Here is a 23,609-nt window from a genome sequence, read left to right as displayed (position 1 = left end):
TACACAGCCCAGACAGCAAAAAGGCAAATTAGCTGAGGTTTCCAAAAGGAAACAGGCTCCATGGTCAGCCTCGCTGCTGGCTGGTCCAGCCATCGCCCTACCCAAGGCAGTGAGCACACAACGGCATGGACGCGGTCCTACTGCTACAGCCCTGTCACAGCCCCAGATGAACCATGTGGTTGTATTTTCCCTGAAAAAATTACAAAGTGAGAGTTAGTTACACATATAAATATTTATTTGTACTAAAAGTGAGTGTTTTGTAGCAGAGTATCAAGTTCAGAATATATTAAATCATGAGATGCATCAGTTGAGGTACAAATTCCAGTCTCATGTCTTTAATAAATACACTATTAAAAAAAAAATACTCTATTTTAATCAGAGGTAATCAGTACACTACACTATTTTAAAAGGGTAATACAACATTTGTGTTTTGCTGTAACCATTTGGGTTTACTGCAGGGTTTTTTTGTTGTTTTTTTTTTTTTTTTTTTAAGATGAGCAGCAACAGCACTATTTTGCTACTTTAAAATGACAAATATTGCAATCATAAATGGGAGTATTGCTTTTGTCTTCCAGGTCCCTGCCAGAGGGCCTGAGTGTAAAAGGCACTGGTGCTAGCATGCTTTCAGCTGCTAACATGGGTGTTGCAGCATTTTTCTTGAGGTATAATACAGCTTTGGGCTCTTTGCTCGGAATACCTAAAAAAAATTACAGGAAAAACAAAAAGCAGTTGACAAAAAAAACCTTTTTGCAAAAATATTCCCAGTCGCATACGTAGTCTTGGACCCTGTACCATGGCCACAGCAAAACAGATTTTAGCTTGCAGTGTAGCTCACTATCCTAAGTTACAAGCAGAAGCGTGATTGTTTTTATGGAGCGTAGATCAATTTATAATTAAAACTGAAGAACAAGAAGAGCAGAATGCTATTTCCATTTCATTTGAAATACATTCTGACTGGTCCTGGGGCATCTACTAAAAAAGGATGACTACAAGAAAACATCAATTCAGGTTGTTGCAATAACTACCAAGTGCATAGCTGTCTTCCCCTCCTAAAAACCTCACACCTGAGCATGGTGGCCAAGGAGGCGGCAGGCTGCTCACCACCAGCACAGTGGGGCTGCAGGATCAGCCCTTTCCCCAGGAAAGCCTCCATTGACTGCAGGCAGGACACCGAGGCACAGGCAGGGGCAGGCAGGCAGCTGAGGGGCTCCCAGCCGTGCAGGGCGTTGCGTTCAAACCTCAACCACCACTGAGCCACACGCTGGTCCCAGCGGGATGTGCTCGGGGTGAGACGCAGACAGGGCCAGGTAAAGCTTCAGCGTTGAGTCATGCTGCTCAGCAGCACCATCAGCACCATCACCCCTCGCACAGCAGCACCCCACACAGCTGGGGTAGATCCAAGGACTTTTCTGCTGTCCTCTGGCCGTCCCCCATCCCACAGATACAATCAGGTCACCTGTACCCACATGGGGCTACGGGTATGGATGAGGGCAAGCACTCTCACCTGGTTTACCAGGTACAGCTGCTCGGACCCACCTTGCACTGTGATTTTGCTGTTTTGCCTTTAATTCACCTTTCGGATGGGAGGAGTGCAGGCAGAGGAAAGCGGGATCTGGTCCTGCCAGGTGCGAGGATACCCATGAAAGCACGTAAGCAGCATCCCCAATTTTTGCTTGCTGCCCTGAGCTTTCTCAGAGATCTCCCGGGCTTCATGGTGCCTCCCATGACAGCTTCCCCGCCCATGGGCCCACCAGGCTGTGAGCACAGGGATGGCCAGGGCAGAGTCCCCATGGTAAACTGAACTTGGAGCACCCAGTAACATTCAGTCCAGGTTATGTTCTGACCGGAGAGGTTAAGCAGAAGGAAGCAAGGAAGAACAGTGAGCAATCAACTTGGCCACAAGGAACTGGTGATGGTCAAGGCTGATTAAAAAAAATCCTTTTAAAAAAAGGGCATTAAAAAAATCCCGGTTTGTTAGCAAAAATTGTCTAACGCACAACCTGGAGGGCAGCAACTGGATCCAAGCATCGAGTGCTTGTTTCCCTCCCACCCTGGCAGCAGCAACCGCTCCTCGCTTCAGCAGCTGCTCCTGCCTCTTTGGGCAGCGCTGAGCGAGGGGTAGCAGAAAGGCACTTCTTCATTTCTGCTCCATGCAGGGGACAGACACATTTTTATCCCGGTGCTGAGGTCCCAGCTCTGCACCAGGGGCCAGTGCACAGCTCTGGCGGCACCAAAACAATCTGGATGGCCTTCTGGACAGAGGCCATGCTGGGCTTCCTGCAGCCACACTCAGCTGGGAACAAAGGGCCTGCTGCCCTCCCCTTCCAGCTCCACGGGGACACTCCCAGCAGCTTCAAGGGGAGAAGGACCAGGCTCAAAGTATTTCTGATTAGTAAAAAACACTCTGACCCAGGTAGGAAAATCCTACAGTCAGAGCACTGGAAATGCCAAGTAACTAATCTGTGTCATAGGGAATCAATCAATCATTGCTCACTCTTAATACAAGTATTTCTAGGGAGGAGGAGTAGTGTTAATTCTTTTTTTCCAGCGACTGGTAGTACTCAGTTAGGACTTTCCAAGCTTTGGGGGCCATGAAGCCATCCGGTGGGTTTTCACCTTCGCGAGCAAGCTTCCTCATTCGTGTTCCTGAGATGAAGTCAAAATCATCATGCCTGCGGCAAAACAGAGACAGGTGAAATCAGCGCAACCAGCCTGAGTCATCCCCAGCACAGCAATTCCACCGTGCCAAGCATGCAGTCGGAAACCTCCCAGCACCGGCAGCACCCGTCTGCTGCTTCACGCCCAGGTTTACAATCGGCACCAATGGGGTTGCTCTTTTGAGAGGAGCTGGAGTTGTATGTAACACACTCCTCCAGCTCTGAGAGGCTGTATTTCTTCTGCCACTTAGTCCCCAAAATGTGTTTCTTATCCTCCCTGGATAAGAAACTAAAGGCGCATCTTTAGTTTCATGCAACCCATCCTTGACCTGGTGTCAACTCTTGGAGGGGAAAGTGGGTGGCTTTCACAGGTTCTTCCCCCACTCCTCTTCTTAAGAGGAACAACGACTGCTTTTGCCTCTCCCCTGGCAAACTGCAAGCCAGACACAATTGCAACCTGCACACACTGTGCAGGCTGAAGAAACAGTGACGCTGATGCCTGCATTACCTTTTTGGGTCATAAAAATCCATGGCCCTTTTCAATTTATTGTAAGCAGCCACCCGGAAGGGGATGATTTCCACCGAGGTCAGGCCTGGCGCCATGCTGAGGACCTTCCCTCCCTGCGTGGGCTCGTAGAGGTCCTTCTTGGTCTCGGGGTGAGGCATGCCTGCAGGATCGCGTCCCACTATGTAGAAATTGGCCCCAGCAATCATGCGAGCTCGGCAGTGCCACTGCACCTGCAAAGGAGAGACACAAGGAGCACTGGCTGAGGGCTGAGCAGCAACTGAGCCACCTGCCCTGTGCTGCAACAGAGATCCTGGTGATCCACACCCAGGAAGGAAGGAAGAAGGAAGGAAGGAAGGAAGGAGACACATCAGCAGCCTTGCTGCAGTTTCTCATAGCGATCAGCTGCCAAGACTTGTCTTCCAGTGCTTGGACCTGTTGCAACATCACAGTTCTCCTAAGGACATGTATTTCAAGGGAAACACTGGGGATGGGCACTGGTCTTGTTCCGATTTGGCAGCAAATGGAGGTAGCGGTTTGCTTTTTGAACTTGCAAAGACAGTGCCCACCAGCCCTCGAGCCCCACACAGGCAAAGCCTGCCCACGCATCCCGCTTCTTCCTCCTTCAGGGGAGGTTCAGTGTCTAGTGCTTTCATCCCACTGATTTAGCAACAGAAGGGAAACCACTGGGAGAAAACAAATGACCGTCCCTGCCTGACAGAGAGAAAGGTCACGCGGTAAAGTCTGTTTCTAGCCTCCTTCCCCCCAGCTCTCCACACAGCTTGTGAAAGTGCAGGAGCCCACAGAGCTGAACTCTGCTAGGAGACAGCTGCTGCAGCAAGCTGCAGGCAAACCATCGAGGAAGCTAATAGCAAGGCAATGGCTACCGGCTCCCTGCCCTGTGGCTTTCTGGAGCTGTGTGGGCGGCCTGGCAGCCGGCATCCCCATGGACAGGCTTCACGCCTTGTCGCAGTGAGTAGCCAACGGCTATGTTACCTCCGTGGGGCCAGCATAGAGCATGGGAGAGGGGAAGATGGCAACGATGGTCGACTTGGGGTCCAGGACTTGCTCCTCCAGCACTGCTGCATGCTGCTTCATCCGCCACTCCAGCGGGACATCATCATCTTTGGTCCATCCTCCCAGGGGGTGCAGGAGAAGCACGGGGTTTTTGTAACCCCTCTCCAAAAGCTGGCGCCGCGTGTCCTGCATGAGCAGGGCATGCCCATTGTGGACAGGGTTGCGCAGCTGAAATGCAAAGACAGCATCTAAAAGGGAAAGATTCAGAGGGTAACACGCTTGCACTGACCATCAGACCCTGCAGCTTCATTTACACACTATACAACACAGTCATAAGATATGTACGTCATAAGATGTACGTGTCCTATCTTCACGAGTGAGACTTTAAATACCTTAGATGAGTGTTTCATACATGTACAGTGCCTCTTCATTGCTCCACCAAGTTTATTTTCACTGCACATCCTTCCTTTGCGACCGATTTCAGACCGATCAGCTCTCCTACAATGTTTTTAGACACTATTGGACACCTCCACTGAGTTCCCTGACTCCTTAAGTGACCTGCCACCTCTCCAAGCTCAATGGCACTTTCAGGAAGGCCAACGCCCTCTCCCCAAAGCGAGGGTAGGTGTCTGACGCCTGCCAGCCTGCTGGGATAGACACCTGGGAGAAGACACCTGAGCTGTCCCTCATGCATGAAGGCCAAGCAGGGCTTTAAATGCCCAGCATGCAGAAAGAGAGGCTCTGACCTGCCAAGGAGGACATGAGCAGGATGCTTGATGATTTCCAGTCCTGTGCTCGGAGAGGCCCACTGAGGACACAGCCCATCACAAGCACCATCCTTAACCAAGGAGACCCCATGCTACTTTTTGTGCCGTGCCTTGCATCCCTCTTACCGCTCACCCCACCCGAATAGTCCCATTTGGGGAGCATACAGAAGCAATTTGGCAAGTGCTGTGAGCTTGAGAGCAAGTAATCACAGATCATGCAAATCTCGTGGTGTCAGGTAGGGCAAGAAGAGCCGTGTCGCTGGTGCTAACCCAGGGCACTCACCAGCGTTCATTTCTCTGAACTTCTGCTTGAGAGTGAGTGGTGTCAGGCGGTACTGGTCCAGCCCGTCATTCCATTTGATCTTCTCCAGCACAAGGAGGTCTCCACCAACCAGCCAGTCTCCACTCTCCAGCACCATCTGTAAATTATGCACACATGCATTATGGAGGGAACAGCAAAATATCTCCTTTTCCCTTTCCCAGTCTCCTTTGAAAAGTGTGAGGCTTGACTCCACTTGTAGGGTGATCTTTCCTTCTCGTTCAGCACATTGTAGGCAGAAAACATTCGTACAGTAACCACGTGAACTGAACGTCATGAGCAGCGCAACACTGTAAAGCAAGGCATCAGCCACCGAGTCCCTACCGCTGCACCCAGCTGGGTGTTGGACTCCTCTCTGGCAGCCAGGGGTCTACAAGGTATGGCACAAGACCTCCCTCCACCTCACTCTTTGCTCTTTCCTTCTGGGAATATGCAGGAGGAATAAGCCTGTTGCAAGGTGAGCAACTGCTGCTGAGTAATTAAAAGAGTTATTTTAAAGTAGGGGAAAAGAATTAACATGGCTTCAGTCTTGTTAAGCGGGCAGCTCAAGTCAGTCGATGTAACCTGGAGCTCTCCCTTTCTAAGGGATGATGTTCTTTTTACTGCCAGAGAGTAAGTGGGAAGAGATAAGCTGTAAAAATATAACACCGTTGTTGGCTGCCTGTATGAAAAACAGCCAAATTGAGGAGTAAAACGTAGCTAAAAGGAGCATGAGTCTGCAATCTCCAGCATTAATGTTTGGCAGCATCACTGAGATCGTCACACCCCAAGCACAGGAAAACTTTGGGGGCTAAGTCGGTGGTTGTGCTAAAAACGTTTGGATGTAGGCACACCGGTGAACATGAGTGAATGAAAGGAGCAGCTCCTCAGCAGCATGCTCATTTTCCCTTTCACCTTGTGCTTGTTATCTGATGCTCTTGTTAAGCAGCAAGCACAGCGTTGACTCGCGAGCCTAAAAATTCAGTCCTGCCTGCTTGGGACACAATGGTTCCCAGTGAGGAGTTGGACTTGGAGAAAAGGCAGGATACCCACGGCCCTCAAAACCTTGGAAAGGTTTGGTTCCCCAGCCCCTGCCCACATTTCCCATCCTGGCCAGGTTTCCCCGAGCAGCAAGGAGACAAACCTACTTTGACGTGCGGGTGCTTCGCGCAAGTAGTGCCCCAGACGCGGGCGCAGCGCTCCTCCTTCCTGTGCTCAAAGTACTCAGGGCTCTTCAGGACTGCCACCCTCTGCCCTGCGTAGCTGAGTGCCAGAGCCTCGCAGCCCTCCAGCCGCTCCTTGTCCTCCGTGGAGATTGGCAGCACAATGGGGATGCTCAGGTTGACAACGCCGTCTGGCAAGAGAGGGGGAGGATTTTAATGTCCTCCAGCCTCGGGCACTGGTCTTGGGCACCAAGTAAACAGAGGTTTTCAGAGGCACACATTCTCCCTTTGGAGAGCCAAATTTTCCAGGATTAGCTCGGGGATTCACCACCAGTCATGTAAATTTATTCACTGCCCCATTTTTTTCTGCACCACTAACAAATAGGGAAGTTAGTGGAATATGAAAGCTCCGTATCTTTGGGCCAGAGATGTCTCAAAGACAGCTGGAGCATTTCATTACCTTCTGCACTCTCTGTCTCCCTGGAAAGACTGGTTCTTCTCCAGATAGTTTGTTGGAAAGTCTCTTTGAAAAATTTAAATGTACTTGGAAAATGCAATCTTGGATATAACCTCTACCTCCTCTGCCAGGACAACAATCTCTATTAAGATGGCTCTAGCTTGGTGTTACCTAGGGCATCTCATTCCCTGCACACCTCCTGAACTGCCTCTTCCAAGAGGGAAAACACGGTCATGCTTTGCTTTGTTTTTTTCTGGATATCTCTATACTGTTAGTCCTCCTCCTTTCTGTATCTCTGTAGAGTCCATTTTTAATCTATTTTCTGTGTGTATACAGCGAATCTACATTTGCATGTGTAGTTTCTAATTTCAGTGTTGTCCCTAAATACCTCAAAGTCATGTTGGTTTTATCCCCACTCCCCCAATTTCCCAGTTCTCCACTAAGGTCCTCCCATTTCTCCTTGGATATCCCAGTATTAACATAGAAGAACCAGTCTCTCCCATGGGTTTCCATTCACAAACAAGAACGAACAAATCACTTTATTAAATTTGTTCTGATCTGACTGAAATCATTTGGGACCCTTGAGAGTCTTAATTTGAGGATTTTGACTATGATGCAGCTGTTTAAAAAATCTTTATTAAAATGTTTGCATTTACTTTTAATTCACAACTAGGTATCATTCGTCTGCCAGAGAGCAATTTTCAAGCACCTTCATGAATAATCATAACTATAGTCACATGGGAGCCAATCAATATCCACTTCATACATTTCAATTATATTAACCAGTGATCAGTCAATAAAGTCAGCATGGAAAAAGCTGAATTATGAAACCAACAAATGATGCTGATGCTGAGGATCTCCATGCTCCATTTCCAAATGCAAGATGCAGAGTTTAAAAAAAAAAAAAAAAAAAAAAAATCACTCCAGTGAAGGTAATTACAAAATTTCATGACTGGGATTTTTGTGAAGACCGATCAGTAGGACACGGGGTGTGTCATGCCACTTTGTAACTGGCTGAATCATAAACAGGCCATCGTTGTGTCTAGTCTTAATTATTTTCTTTTTTTTTGTAAATCTCAAAAAATTACTTTATAGCCAAAAAATCTAAATTGAAGTAATTTCTGTACAATCTAAGAACAGTGATATACATACCAGCTACAGAGCGATTCCTTCCTGGGAGAATACAAACACAATTAAGATAATTAACACTCACGGGCACCAGTTAGAGTAGCCGTTTCAAGAACCAAAGCCGCTCACTCAAAACCTCCAGCAAGCACCGCCTAACTGCAGGCAGGGTGTCTGCTGGGGCGGCCGCAGTCCTCCATGGTGCTGTCCCAGCCGTCTCTGGCGCTCACCCATCCAACAAAGGTCACACTGGCCAGCAGCGATGTACACCACCTACGGTTTTGCTGTCACCCAGTCCCAATAGAGGCACGCATCACTGGTGTGGAGGGCAGAGAGAGCACTGGAGACTCTGCGGCACTCCTGCTGCCCTATGATGTGTAGATCCACCTTTCTTCCTGGTGGCCATCATGCCCCTACACAGAGCACCTCATCCACGCAACTGTTGGAAGTATCACGGTGGCATTTACTGCTCAAAGTCCGAGCGAGAGGAGCACTAACTTACACAAGTCCACCAAAACGATCGCAGCCCTTCCAGGCACAGCTGGAGCTGCCAAAAACATCACCCACACCCCAGGGCAAAAGGGCTGGACCAATGACTCCGGAAAGACCAGCCTCAAACCTCTCTTTGGCAATGCCGCACCCCAGCCTCGGCATCATGAGATGGAAACCCTCCCCCGTTTCCTAAAGCTCATCCAAGCAAACCAGGGATGTTCTCCTTCCTGCCCAGATGTCAGCCTGTGGGGCCTGACCATGCAGATGTTGAGTTTGGAGACATCTGTGGAGACAAGGTGGGCTGAGGACTGATGTTGATGCACTCTACTACAAAGACCTTGCCCTGGAGAGTTCATCCCCTCCAAAAGCAGGTGTCCTGGGCTTTGTCTCTGACCCCGCGGAGCTCTACAAATCCTGACTATATGCCTGTGGACGCTGGAGGAGCTGTGCTCAGTGATGCCGACAGGTTTGGGGGAGTGCCCAAAACCAGATGCTCGCTGAGATGAGCGTCTGGTGCAAAGTGCGGAGCTCCAGAGCAACGTGGTCATTATGGGGTGCCTCTGTGACCTCATCAGGCACAACAGGCAGCTCAAAGACCACAGATTGGAGTCCGATAACAAGGACACGTGCTTTTGAACACCGTTTGCACACTAGGTGGGAGGTAAAAGGCTACGACATGTCTGAAAGCAGAAGCCCCTACACAGGCACTCCTCCAGTCCAGTTCTGAGCTTTGCATCTGCTGCATGGTGCCCAAATCCTAATAACAGCAGCAAATCACTGCCCCATGCAACCATGGGATCCTCTAGAAGGAGGGCAAGACTCAAAGGGACTCGCTCACCAAGATCCCAAACCCCCGAGGCCAGAATGCCTGCATGCATGTAAAGTCACAGTGACAGCATCTACAGCTGAGAAACGGGACAGAAATATCTACTGCCCCGGTCTCAGCTGTTGATGATCACTGCCTGAATACTCTGCCTTTTCCAGGGATGAAGCACCTCTAATATGTTGCTAATGGATAGGTAAATCTGATTTATTTCAAGTTACAGTAATGGATAAGAAGGAAAACAGGGCAAAAAAAAGTGATATCAGGCTCTGCTCCTGTTTCTAAGGAACAGCTGCCTTCTTCTCCCACCTCAAATTTAGCCTGGCACCCTCCTTGCTTACTTGGCTTTGGGTTTGCATCTTTATTTATCCAGGTATAATCAAGCATGGAAAGAGCTACACAATGGCTGCTGAAATGTTTGATCAGCACCATGCAAGATGTCAAAGCCATGAGCTGGGGTCCTGGCCACAGTTGGGTGAACTTTGTCACCTTTCGTACCCTTTGGTGCATTTCCGAGCATGGCTTCCTGGCCCCCGCAGTCTTTTACGAGCCCTCGCATTTAACATGCAAGAAGAAAGAAGGAGGACAACACGGCCGAGCATTGAGCTTTTCCATATTGCTGCCTGCCGAGTCACTGCGTGGTATGCATCACATCCCGCAGCGGCTTGCCGGCCAGCGTTAACGCAAAGCGTGGGGATTCGTACCATTCAGCAGGGTGCCAAAATGGATCACTTGCAAGTACTCCGCCTCGCGCATGAAGCCGGTCAGCGGAGTGGCCCAGCCTTCGCTCAGCACCTGCACCCACTGCAGATCCAGCTGCAAAACAAACCCAAATGGCACTCCTGTCACCAAGTCACACTCAGAGGTTGCTTTTCCTTCCCTTCTGCTGCAACAGAGCTCTCATTTGTTTTGCTTCAAATATAGGACATTCATAAAGGGGGAGAAAGCCATGGGGGGGTTGGTTGGGGGCTTCTTTAAGCTAGACTCATGTACTTTCATAGCACAACTGCTTGCGGGGCTGTACTAACACAACGAAGGAGCCTAACAGCCCTGGCTTGCTACAGCACAGGGTGGAGACATGGCAGAAAATGGCTGAGGATCAGGACCACACTTCAGTTTGCTATAAACCACAGCCACAAAAGGACACAGCCATTAGAGGAACAGAGCCCCCTCTAGCAACATCCCCGTCGAAGCTTCTACCCTTTGAACAGCTATAGAGTGAGTGAATCACAGCACAGCATCCACGCATGACGATACCTTAGTGATCTCTACGGATGGCAGCATCTCTGCTTCAGCTTGGACACTGTTGAGTTTATTTTCAGGTACAAACAGCTCAAGAACATCCTTAATTGAGCCATGGGGCACGATGTTCTGAAAGAGAGTGACAGACAGCAATTGTAAGTAACATGCTGTTTTCTAAATGCACACCAAAAAGTCAGTATCCGACAGCAGATTTACAAGCTGCCAGCTGCAGTGGCATAAAAATGACCTACTTGTGTTTGGAGGAGCTCCACAACCTGCTGAATACATTCAGACACTGATGCAACATTTGTTTTCAACACTAGTTCAGGAAATTCGGGCTTCTCATACTCTGAGTCAATCCCTGTGAATCCTGCGGACAATTAAACCCAAACTAAATTCATGTAATGTAATACTCGGTGCCCTAGAGCCAACACCACTTTACAAACAACCAGTGAGCATTCAACCATACTGGGTACTACAAGTGACACTTGTGACAGCAAGATTAGGGAAACAGGATACTCTTGTGCACTACAAATAGCCTTTAGTAACCCACCTCTGTGTGCAGAGCCCCAATGACATGCTATCCAATGCTTTGGAAAGCAAAAGGCAAAATAAGAGCTCACTCTTCCATACCTTTGATCTCTCCAGCTCTTGCCTTTTTGTACAGGCCCTTGACATCTCTGCTTTCACAAATATTTAGAGGAGCATCTACAAAGATTTCAAAGAAAGGAAGTCCAGCTGCCTCATGAATTTTCCGTGCATTTTGACGATCCTATTAGAAGAAAGACGGGAAAATCCTATGTGTCTGAACTGCAGCAAGCGCCTTCCTACTACATGATGTGTCTTGGAATTCGACATAGGTAAATTTGTCTCTGGTATAGATTTATTAAATTTACACTAATTCTAATAAGGGTTTTTCATCTCCCTTCCCCCCTTTTCTTTAAAGATACTTTAAAAAAAAAATCAAAAAATCTACAACTTTGATCTGTTTTCAGCTTTTTCCATCTGAAACATCAAGATGATCTCTTCGTTAAGCAGGACAGCAGAACTTTAGAATGTGAATAATTATCTGCCCTGTGTCAAAAAAAGGAACTGCTTGCATTGGCTTGATAACGGCAGCTACTTGGTATTCTCAAGAAGCATAAAAACACAGTCAGTACTTCTTCAAACAGAGTAGTGATAGCACTATGACAGGCTATTGTTTCTATGCCTCTTTTTTGCTTTCTAATGAGTTAATAGTAGGAGCCTCTGTAGGGAGATTTTAAACTTCTCTTAGCTTTTAATCAATTTGTAACATTGAATATATTCAAAGAGATCATGTCAAACTGCCCTCCAGAAATTTGTACTGATTGTGTGTAGTTCTGTGTATCGGTGGTGTTTTACGAAATAGAAAAGAAGTTAAAAGGAGCATCTGACGGCATATATAGGAAGTCCTCTATGTAAATCTCTCTTCCCTAAGAACAATCATGAGATCAAGGCTGCCCAGAAAAGAGCAGAATATGATGCAGCGAGTTTACCTTTGCGAAAGGAGAAATGAAACTTGTTATGCAGACGAGCCCAGCATCAGCAAACAGCCTGGCCACCTCTGCGATGCGGCGGATGTTCTCCTCGCGGTCCCCAGCTGAGAAACCCAGGTTTTTGTTCAAGCCATGACGAACATTATCACCATCCAGAGAATAGCAAGGAATGCCATGAGAGACCAAGTACTCTTCCAGAGCAAAGCTAATGGTTGTCTTGCCAGCTCCAGAAAGGCCTGTTGGAGACAGAAAAGTGAGGTCAGGTTTGAGGTCAAAAGAGTGAAAATGGCAGTGTAACGCAGTATCTCCTGGGACAATGGCAACAAAACTCCTTCTGTCTGAAGTTGCTTTAAGGAAGGAATGAGGTAGGGAAGTTGGACTCATCTTTTTAGCACACAGTTACAACCACAGAGCCCTGGCCAACCCTTCTTATTGAAGGGATGGCATTACTGCCATGAGAAAAGCTGCTATATCCCAACTTCTGGAGGGGTTCAACACAGCAGTGTTGCAAAAGTACCTCTTGCTGGGCCATGGTGGCACAAATAGGTACCAGTAAGTAGGGGAAGCTTGAAAGGATGCTGTTGCTTGTAAGTCTCTCAGCATCTTCCTCTTCCTCCTCCTGTTCCCCCTATGAACAGTCAACTGCTCTCCCAGACTGAACCCAAGGAGAGGTTCTTGCCACAACTGCATGGGGTGAAACAGGCTCCAGCAGCAATTGCCCCTCTGCATCCAAGGACATCTCCTTCTGCAGGAGCAGCACCCACAGATCTGTGCGAGCAGGAGCAGGATGGTTGTGTAGACAAGCAGCACATCTTCAGCCGCCTGCATCTCCTGGAGTCATCAGCCAGAAAGACAACAATTCTAAACAAGGTGGCTGCTTCCCATCCCAGCTCCATCCACTTGCACAAAATGCACTTGCTACCAGCTGTGTCAGAAAGAGGCAAGTGCACCTGGAGCACCAAACTGCTCCTTTCCCTTGGGTGGCGATCCATGTGTTGAAAACTCCTTGAGATGGAAGACAACCTTGACTTAGGAGATATAACACCTCCAAACACCACACCTGTCTCAGGAAACACTTAGCCTTGGAGAATCTCCTATGGAGATAGCATCATCTGCTCACCCGTTTTTATACCCTTTGCATGACACCTACTACTGACCACTCATGGAGACAAGACCCTGGGTGAGGTGGACTTTTGGTCTGATTCAGAACAGCCATGTTTGTGCTGGAGAGGAAACCTGTCTGGACAGAGGTCAATGCTGCTGGCTGTGCCTCTGGTTTTTCTAGTACAACAGACTAACTGATAGCTCTCCTAAGCTGCCAATGTAGGGCATTCAAATGCCCTTCCATTTAATCCATATAGTCCATGCAATGAAATGTCTTTCCATATAGTCTCTTAAAATTAAATTGATAGAAAGTTAGGAGACCACTGTCTATTTCAAAGAATAATCACCAGCCACAGAAGCTCAAACCTTTCAGATGCAAGATTGTTGAGTGATATTTGAAAAAGAAGGAAATTGCCTTGGATAGGTTTTTTGGCTTCAGAAATGACATTAAAGCAGGTTAGGTGTTGGCCGCCTTTTCAAAATTAAAGAGGAGAACAAAACAGAAATGTGTTTTAATCCAACATCTAGCATGTAAGCTATGAAGGCAAATCAGAATGGCTTAACAAACCCTTCCAAGTACGTCTTTCAACATGTCCCAGCAGTCAAAGAAAATACCAGTATTTAACAAGCAAAGAAACAACTGGACAAGCAGCAAAAGATAGAGTTGTGTAAATATTAGCAGAGCAAAATAAATGCAGTTGTCATTTCTAGCAGCCCCTAATCCCCAAACAATGAGTTTCTCTTTCAAAGCAGAAGAGAAGGGCAACACATCAGAAGGCGTACAAAATGAGAAATAATGTAAGAAACCCGCAATGGCTGCACAAGGAATCGCTTCCAGTGCGACTTGCTGTCTGGGAGTATTTATTCTTCAGACAACACGACTGCCTTGTTGTGCTGCTCACGAGGTCACTTTAAACCCAGTAAACCTAGGTGTCCCAATAAACTTCCCACCGACCCAGAATGAAAACATCCGCATGCTGTTTTGGACAACCCTGGCCACATTTCACTGCCAAGGACTGGCTGGATTTGAGCCAAGGCTTCCTCAGCCACACACTTGGGAACAACAAGTGTGACCCTTAGGGCTTCTGATGTGTTCAAAGGAGCCCGATAACAGGTGTGAAATTCATAAAAACATTAGTTATGGGCAGCAGCTGCCAGCGAGAATATCTTGCTGTGCCAGCACTGTGTCAGTGTTTCCCACGTGTAAATGTTTTGCAATTCCCAGTTCATAAGGAATGCTGATGTTTCCTGCGAATCCCAAATCCCACCTCCAAGCCATACTCATGTATGCAAGTGGGTTTCACATGTGAAGCCACGCTTTCACGCCCAGACAAAAATACCTGTTAGCCAAACTGTGCAGCCTCGAAATCCACCCCTGGTACCGACGACTTGTCCTCTCTTACTCCTGCTGACGTGATGGGCTTGGTAAACCACATTGGTTGATCCCTGATGAAAACAAAGCAAAACAAATTTTGTTACCTCGTTGCCCTCCATACAAAAGAAAATCTCAGCTGGGACTAATATAAGAGAGAGAAACACAAATTCATTAAAAATCTGCATGAGCCATTGCAGTGAACTCCAGCAATTTCCTACAAAAGGGAAAATGGCAAAGAAAATAGTTGCCTTTGGTGTAAGTTGGACTTCTGTCTGAACAGTGCAGACTCATTTTTTTTAAGACAATATTTGCCTCTGCTCAGAGCACCTCTGGCGGCAACGCCTTCGCGTCTGTCGCTGCCGGCAGCGGCACAAGGAGACTTGCTTTGCCGCAGGAGTGCTGTCAGGTGACTGATACACCCGCAGGCAGGCAGGGGAGGACACAGAGTCCACGCACAGATACAGGCAGCACACTCCCTGCCTCTTCGGCATTTTAAAATACAGGCAGACTCGTCTATTATTTTAATTATGCTTGCAAAACAAAAGCAACTTAAGGTGCTAATTTACTTGCCATATTTAACATAACACGGCTGCTAATAATTGCAGCTGGGGCAAGAAACGGCAACATAGCAGGGCTGAGCTGAGCGAGACTGGGACCCAGCCAGGGAAGACAGTGGGATGGGAGGCAGAGAAAACAACACCTAATGCATATGTGCACACTTCCCAGTGCAAACAAGGGACCGGCACAATGCTGAGCCAGAGGCCTGAATTTTGGTGCTTCCTAACATTGACCTGCCGTGGGCAGAGCAGCCCCAGCCTCTCCACTGCGATGCAGACTAAACAGCCTGTCTGTGCTGTGCAGCTCCAGCAACAGTACTTTGACAAATACTTTTTGCACATAAAATATCTACAAAACCTTATTAATTGTGAGGATTACATTTCCAACCGAGGCAGCCAAATGAGGGCTCAAGAGGGAGAGAGGATATAAATATTTTCTCCCCAGCCAGATTCTTCACGAATGCAGGTTTATCCATTTCATATCATCAGTACAAGAGCGGGCCTGGGCTTTCCCATAATTTATATCTCGCTGTATAAATATTTCTTTATCTGAAGTCACAGCAGGGAAAGTGATCATCTTTCATTTGTCCAAGAAAAAAATTTTGGCAAGAATTAAAAAAAGGAGGAATGGGAGAGACAATAAAGTAAAAGGTCACTTTTAAATGTGTTAGCAAAATAGCTTGATTTCTTTTTTTTCCTCTGCTTGCTGGGCCATTAACACTTTAACATGATTCAGCAAAGGCATGAGTATTCATTGGAGACTTGGTATTTTGCACACAACAGAGGGCTCTGCCTGCACAGAAATCTGGGTGAAAATTATTCCATAACAGAAGAGAAAAAATACCCTCCTCGCCTCACCTGTTTTTATTATTATCTTTGAGAGGCCAGCATCCCAGCAGACACCAACCTCCCACCACAGCGATTTACAACTATACTCAGAATTTCATGCCCACTTGCAATTCAATTTTAGTGAAAGGCTCCAAAATTAGCCTCTTTACGCCTGCAAATTTGCCATCTGCAATTGCTTGCGGGCACACTGAACAGCTATCCCACTCCAGAACACCTTAATGTACTGGTAAGAATAGCTGTGCCCAAAATAATCACAATAATGGTCATAAATCTTGCCTCCAAGGTTAACTGAGCAAGCCTCAACTGCAGTGCCATGATTGTGAGATTGCATTGGAAGAAGCCCTGGGAGGGAGAAGCAATTCCTCCAAAGCTGGCCCAAGGTGACCGATTCCCACCCCGTGCCACCACCATACGACTTGATGGGAAGTCCAGGGCTAAAAAGGTTTTCAGGGCTGTTGTCTCAATCACCTCCAGCGATGCATCTTCTCGCTCCAAGACTCTCACTTCCCATTTTTGCTGCCGCAGCCACCAGAACGGGTCTCTGACATCAATTCCGCCTTCCACAGTTATTTCAAAGGATAAAATAAATTATTTGGGGGTTGGAGTGTAAGGGATGGATGAGATGCTCTCTGAAATGCAGAGCCCAGGTAACACAGCAAAACAAAAACCAAAACCCAAAACCTCTCTAGACCTGACCCTGAAAAAGTGATTGAGCCCAACACATCCCAGTGACTCAGAAAATAAAAGGTAAGTAGCTCAAGATTTGGTTTTTGTGTTTTGTTCTGTTTTGGATTTTTGCAGGGGGTTGTCAAAGTCTGTTTGAACATTTTGAGCTTGCAAAGGTGAGACAGCACCACTGTGGTTTAATTTTCACCTGTCCCCAGGGGTTCAGGCTTCATCAGCGAGACTAAATGAGCGCATGCAGAAGACTCAGCAGCCAAAAATAATCCCTTCTCCCAAGATGCGTGGGTGTGTTTCTGCTGTGTTTACTCCTGGTTGAGCTCTGGCACTGCTCTGAAATTATGTGTCGCCTGGCCAAGGACCCTCAGCAAAGCACAAGTGCCCAAACTCGCCTTCCCGACAGCTTGCCACCACTCAGCCCTGCAGTGAAACCTCCCCTGCTGCAGCGTAACGCCTACCCAGTGATTACACACTCCTCAAGTGCAGCACTCCAAAAAACATAAAGCAGGTATTTTGCAATTTGTTTGCAAACCACAACAGAGGATACTGATATTTCTGTGTGGAGAAATGAACCTGCACGCTTCAAATCTCTCTTTCACATCCTCTGCATCAGAAGGAACTCCAGCTACACACTTGCTTTTGCAAAATGTTGATCTGCTGGATCTGTCCTGCAAGAGATGAACTACGATAAGATCTGTGCCTTGGGAAGATGGAGGAACTAACACATTCCTTCGTGGCTGACGTAACGAGATTCTTACGTTAAAGTACAGATTACTGTGCCATAAATCTGCACCATGCGTGCATCTCAGAGCTTTTATTTTGCGTGCTGGCATCTTTTGGAGCTTGGGAAAGCATCACTGAGGGCATTTTTGCAATTCAGCAACACTGTCAGAGCTCTCCTACCTGCTGGGAGCTCCAAACAGTACCAAATCCCTCTGATTTTTCTGCTGTGTTAATAATCTTGTAGGTAAACTCTTCCTAATCCTGCATAACCACCTGCCACACGCCAACTCAAATTCTTGTCACCAGCTACGCTGAAAGTAAAAAAAGGCAGAGAGAAATGTGAGCACATGGCGGATGGCTGAGCTGGCAGCTCGCTTGGCTGGGAACGGACTGTTCAGCAGGAAACACCAACTTCCCAACTAATCATCCACCAGCTGGGACATGGCTTGGGAAGCCAGAGCTGAAGCACGATCAAATGGAGCGAAGGCACCACCAAAAATAAGCATCAAGTGGCCCGAGAGCAAACCCTGGAGAGATTTCATCTAGAAAGAGCATATACTGTGAGACCATTGGGAGGCAGAGATAAGTGGTGGACTGGGTTTAATCAGATGCGGGGCTGTCCTACTGATTTTATTCTCATGGTTTTAACCTCATCATTGTAAACCAAACATATTTAAAAGAGGTAATCCAATCATCATTGCAATACCCTCATGCCTGAATGTTGGGCCCCACAGCAGGGACAATTTAGGGACACTAGTAAGCATTTCTTGCAATAGTCTAGATCACAGAAGTGAGGTTTGGGAGAGGAACTTCTTACCTACAATTCAGCCCCAAACAAGGCTCCAAGCAAGGCAATAAATGAGCTGGCATCATCTCCAAAGAAGAGCCGTGCAGCCTCTGCCAGCCAGATGGTTAAGAAGGACGCTGCCAGGCTCTCTACTTTCCTTGGAAATCTGCTGTTTGGCCTCATCTGCGTGATCTCAGTGCTCAACACACCCTGGCTTACCTCATCCAGGAAATGAGAAAAAAATAAAGACATGGCTCCAAACCTTGTGCCAAGGCTGCAGTGGACCAAGAAGCCACATCCTAGCTCTGCTTTTGGCCCTCCCTCCTACTGAACCTTTCCATGAGGCTGACAAACTGGGAGACACCAAGATCTCAGGTGTCTTTAAGAACAGGCTTGACTGAGCCACCTGCCAAGTGTCTCCTGGCCCGGCTTCCAAAAGAAACAAGTTTTTTCAGCCACTGCCCTGGTCGGACAAGATGCTCCCCTGCTTTGTGAAAGCAGGTTGCAGGCAGAGGCAAGAGGCTTTTCCTTAGTGCTCCTCCTGAATGAAGAGATGGGACCTCTGACATAAGAGAGTTCACCATAGCACAGACCTGTTGGAAATCAGGAACCATCAGTGTCCTCTGCTCTGAGTGCTACCACTTTGAGAAGCATAGCATCTGAAAAAGTAACCTCAGCTCTTCCTTAAGTATTTGGCCCTGAAAGGGAGCAGCTGTGCTTGCCCACATAAATTGAACACCCCCAGGAGAGGTGTTATCAGAAGCATCTTCTCCTCTTACCTAAGAGCTAAATGCACCACATCTGGGGGGCCTCTCCCAACCATGGCTGACATTTGTTAGGAGCAGAACCACTGCACGATTAATAGAAAATGCACTAGATAAACAACAGTTAGGGTTGTCGCAACGAATTACACGGATGATTTGCCATCTTCCACTAGAAATTCAAGTATGTATAAACTCTGGACCTTAGGACACAAGGCAGCATCTCCTCCTGCCCCCACCTACCCATTTCTTTAGCCAGCACCTGCACGGCTGCATAACAAACAGGACCAGGGCAAGAACCAAATGCAAGTGCCACATGCCACAGCCAACGGGTGGAAATGAAGGAGGAGAGACGGGAGCTGAGCAGGACATTCAAGAGACCCCCTAAGTGCATGCGACATCATCAGACCAACCCTTGCTCAGACATCCACAGAAGGCAGAGCTCTCCGATGTTGCAGGAGGAAAGATTTGTCATTAGAAAGCGGTGCTGGTCATCGTGAAGGCTGATAAGGTCTAAACCAATGTCCTTATCATGCCCTTAATTCCCCTCTGCTGCTGCAGGAGTACCTCTGCCTGCTGTAGCTGGCACAGGCAAGGTGCTGGAAGCAGTCCAAGAGCCACAGCTCGTGGCAGGCTGCAGCAACATCCCGCTCCGGAGGGGGACTCCCTCCTGAAAACACAGCACAGATCAGCCCAAGAACAACGCCAGCAGAGAAACGCTCTTGTAGTGCAGTGCACGTTAGTCACATGTCTGGCTCACTAGCAGAAGGGCCAGCCTCATACAAACATGGTTAGCATTCAACTGGAAGCTGGCAGCTCTTGCAGCCCCGGGGAAACCCTGACCCAACAGTGAGGGTAGGGTCAGGACTCCTCCAGCTCCATTTTTATTTATAGGGCTATCTCACATCATTAGGAATACGATTCTTTTTTTTCCAGTCAAGCACTTAATACACACCCTATTTTGGTACTACAGCCTGGACATCTCTCCAGGAGAAAAACAAAAAAAAGAAAAAAAGAAAAAAAAAAGAAAATGAGAGGCTTTCAAAATGTTTTCAGCTGATCATATTGGCAAATGGTAAAACAGACTTATAAAATTATAAAGCAAGCTTTCAAGTTTGAAAGCTTGAAAGCCTCCAGAGACTGATCTAACTCATTGTTTAAAATCACCTCCCAAATCCTGCCATCTTACTAAAAAAAGTCTTTTGTCCTATCAGTTGAATTTGATGCATAAAAATTAAGTTTATGGGACATTTTCTTAAAAAATTATTTTCTTCTGCCAAGGCAATTCCCACAGCTGCTCTTGCAAATGGGCAAGCTGACATCATCGAGAAGATAGTGTCCATCACCAAAATGGGGGAAAAACCTTCTGTAAAAGAGTCATTTGCTGCAGAAAAGCAAAACTATGATACTCAAAAGAAAGGAGGAAGAGAGGGAAGAGGGGGGTTTTGCTTGTAGCAGCAAAGATTTGCTTATGATCATATTGAAGAACAATGGAGAAACCTCAGAGTCTCTGAAGTCCAGACTTAGCTCTTGTAACCCTAAACCTATAGACTTTTCCCAAACTTGACTTCGATTCATTGAATGGACTAAGGTGGTAAATGCTTCAAAATCAGTTCCACTCTTTCCCAGGGAAAAACTCCACCAAGATGGAGTCACCCTGGAAATTTTGCCCATTTCACCTCCCAGGATCCCACCATCACGATGCAGAGCCTAGCTCGCAGGTCCAGAGGGGGAAGTGGGACTTCTCTTAGCACCCGACGTGTTACCGTATCACCCACCTTCCTGCTTCCCGTGCTGTTGTCCCCCCTCTTTCCTGCATGCAGGACTCGTCTCCTCTCCCACCACCCATATGTGTGCAGAAATAATGTTGTGTTTTCTTTTTAGACTTAGCTGAGTAATACAGTGATGTTGTCACCAAATATCCTGCAGAGGTTTTGGGGTTGGGGTTGCCAGCATTCCCTTGCACCAGACAGGATGCTGAACTGCGCTCCCTTTCTTCCTTCAGTGCTCTGAATAAACCACAGCAGACCTCTTGCTCCTTGGCACCCTCCGCCTTTGACGCTTGTTCCTTTTGGCATCGCTACCTTGGCCCCTGTCCCCTGCCAGGAATGTAACACAGAAGATCTTAAGGAGAGCAGCAGAGACATCCCAGTTACCCGAAACAAGCAGTCTTTCAGCTTGGAGACAGATGGTTGGAGATGCCAAACATTGCTAACACACAAGGTTTTCAAGGTGGTGTTAGCTAAAGTATTTTTTCTTAACCCACAGGAATTTTAATAAAATAGCAAGACCTTATTTCTGATCACAGCTAAAATATTTTTCTCCTGGTATAAATTTGCATGTTTTGGGTTGCCACAATCAAGTTTTATACAACCCTGGCAAAAAAAACCCCAACAAAACCAGGCTCACGTTCCAGTCACCTTGCAAATCAGATGCTGATTTCTAGACTGTGTGACTTCAAACCAGCAGGTTGGGCGTTAAAATCTGCCCCTCTGAAGGCACCCAGATCAGGCATTTCTTTATCTCTGAATTAGATGTCACTACTCTAATTTCCTTGGCACAGGAAAACTAGTGAGTCATCCTGTGCTCCTACATTTTTGGGATTAATTTGCAAGGCCAGGACAGATGTTATAAAAAAAATCTTCCCGTCTTCATTCCAGAAATCACAAGGGACAGCTGCATGAACAACAAGTATTTGACAAACAAAGCATCTTGTCGGCTGCTGACAAAAATAACAATTTAAACAAGAAATCCTTGCATGGTTGCCCTATTTTTTATATTCAGAGCAGTTCTGCTAAATTACCTCCTCTAAATGAACCTGTTTCAGCAGTTTGGCTTATGCTCATTTTGCAAGCAATAGGTTTGACATTGCAAAAGGAGAACTGCTTTGCTTTGATGCCTGGGGTCTGTTACAAGGCTGCTTGGATCATGCCAAGACACGGGACGACCAACAATCCAAAAACCAGTTATCTTGCAAAAAGAGGGAACATAAAGGATGTTCTCACTGCAGTACCGATAAGTTTGGGGATTGAACACCCATAGAAATTGATCAAGCACCTCTATTTAACCTCCGAGAAAACCAAAAAGAAGGGAAATACGCGACCAGAAGGTACGTGACTAGTTAAAAAACACAGAGATGCTGTAGCCTGGTGACTTCTGCCGGCAAATCCAGTGCCTGGCGGTGCACAGAGCCATGACCGACAGCCAGCTGAGCTGCTTTGCACCATGCAATAGCATCTGCGTGAGAAATGCTGCATGAAAACAGAGCAGCACACCACCGCTCCCCTACCAGGAAAAACTAGCCTGCATCTTCTTTTGGAGAAAAGTATCAGGTTACGGAAATAGTAAACTGAGTATCAGTCCCTCAGATTTCAGGGACAAGAGGAAAGGAGAACAAGAGTACATATTTTGACTACACATTAACTTCAGTATCAAAAAGATTTCCAGGGAGGAATTGTATTTACATGTAATCATATCTTTTCTTGAATATGAGATTTAGGAATTTAATTAATGGGTTGTGGCGCTCTATGGTAAATAAGCCACTGTACATATCCTGTCTCTTACCATGGCAAGGCAGGCACCCTATCCCTTAAAAAAAGCAAGACAGACAGACAGGACTCCTGCATCAAATACCATGCAAAGAAAAACTTGCAGTACAGTGTCAGGAGATTGTCAGCTGAGCTAAATTTTGTTCAGTTATAAGATGCAATCAAAAACACAAGCTCTGCTGTTCAGAGATACCACGTGGGACCGGCTTACCCACAGGGTCCTCCAGCGAACACCAGGAGAGCGATATCCCGTTTCATCAAAACCATTCCCTTTGAGCTCCAAAAATTAGTTCAACAAACGAGGACTGTCGTTAACTTACCTTTAAAAGCTAAACTGGCGTGGTGGCACTGCTCTACCACAAAACACAGCAAGCCACATTCAGCAGTTTTGTGTTCCTATTAGCTCAGTTTGCAATAGGTTTTCAAACTTGGAGGCCAACATCTAACCGTGGCTATGAGCAGGCAGGTGGGACACCAGCTCCATCTTCTGCTAAGTAAGAAAGCAGAATCTCTTCCACCCTCCAAGCTAGCACAGGCTGGACTTAGCCCATCTCAGCTCTAAACGATATGGGGACAAGATACCTATTTTTAACGTGCCCTTCACATCCCTCTCAGGAAAGAAATCCTGTACCTTTTGAGAAGCTCTAGCAATTTCATAAGCAGTGAGAGCTACAAAGGATCTGCATTTCAAGCAGCTTCATCAGGTTTTAAAATATATATATTTCCGTCAAAGAATGAATCCTCTTGCGTCACTTCTCCTCTACAGAATATCGTGGCAGCCTGATGAAAGAATAAAGCTGGACACAAGCCCAGGCTGGTGGGCGTTTGGCATCACAGCCACACGCTGCCTTTCCCTGCCTCATTCAGTGTCCACGATGGACACGTAGTCTTGAACCCCATGCGCTTGACTTTGCAATGGTCAATGGTCGCCAGCAGGCGACACGAGATCTCTCTCCACCTCAGTGATTTTTTTACAGTTTGCAAAGTGCAAAAGCACAGCAGGAAAGACCGCAGAGAAACTCAGCCAGAACCACCACACAGAACATGGTTAAATGGGGGAACTCCACTGGGCAGACCAAAAGTTCACTTGGCTGGAAAAAATCATTAAGATGAATTCATGGAAGGAAAGTTCATCAAGGACTATCAGGAGGAAAGGCATGG

General features: G+C 47.0%; 1 protein-coding gene across 1 annotated transcript in view; it reads right to left on the bottom strand.

Annotated features, from left to right (window-relative positions):
* Positions 1–457: 457 nt before the first annotated feature.
* Positions 458–23,609, bottom strand: part of LOC142411484 (bifunctional 3'-phosphoadenosine 5'-phosphosulfate synthase 2) — a 30,404-nt gene continuing 7,252 nt past the window's right edge. The window contains exons 2-12 of the mRNA XM_075505467.1: positions 14,508–14,613; positions 12,064–12,299; positions 11,180–11,318; positions 10,798–10,916; positions 10,562–10,675; positions 10,009–10,120; positions 6,393–6,598; positions 5,230–5,365; positions 4,159–4,427; positions 3,166–3,395; positions 458–2,672 (exon numbers count right to left, since the gene is read on the bottom strand). Coding sequence (XP_075361582.1) covers positions 2,531–2,672; positions 3,166–3,395; positions 4,159–4,427; positions 5,230–5,365; positions 6,393–6,598; positions 10,009–10,120; positions 10,562–10,675; positions 10,798–10,916; positions 11,180–11,318; positions 12,064–12,299; positions 14,508–14,613 — 1,809 coding nt within the window. The 3' untranslated portion in view covers positions 458–2,530. The remainder of the gene's footprint in view (positions 2,673–3,165; positions 3,396–4,158; positions 4,428–5,229; positions 5,366–6,392; positions 6,599–10,008; positions 10,121–10,561; positions 10,676–10,797; positions 10,917–11,179; positions 11,319–12,063; positions 12,300–14,507; positions 14,614–23,609) is intronic.

This window comes from Mycteria americana, chromosome 6, assembly GCF_035582795.1.
Source record: "Mycteria americana isolate JAX WOST 10 ecotype Jacksonville Zoo and Gardens chromosome 6, USCA_MyAme_1.0, whole genome shotgun sequence".
Classification (NCBI taxonomy): Eukaryota; Metazoa; Chordata; class Aves; order Ciconiiformes; family Ciconiidae; genus Mycteria; species Mycteria americana.
Note: the sequence above shows the minus strand (reverse complement) of the source record. Positions and strands in the feature narration are given on the sequence as shown.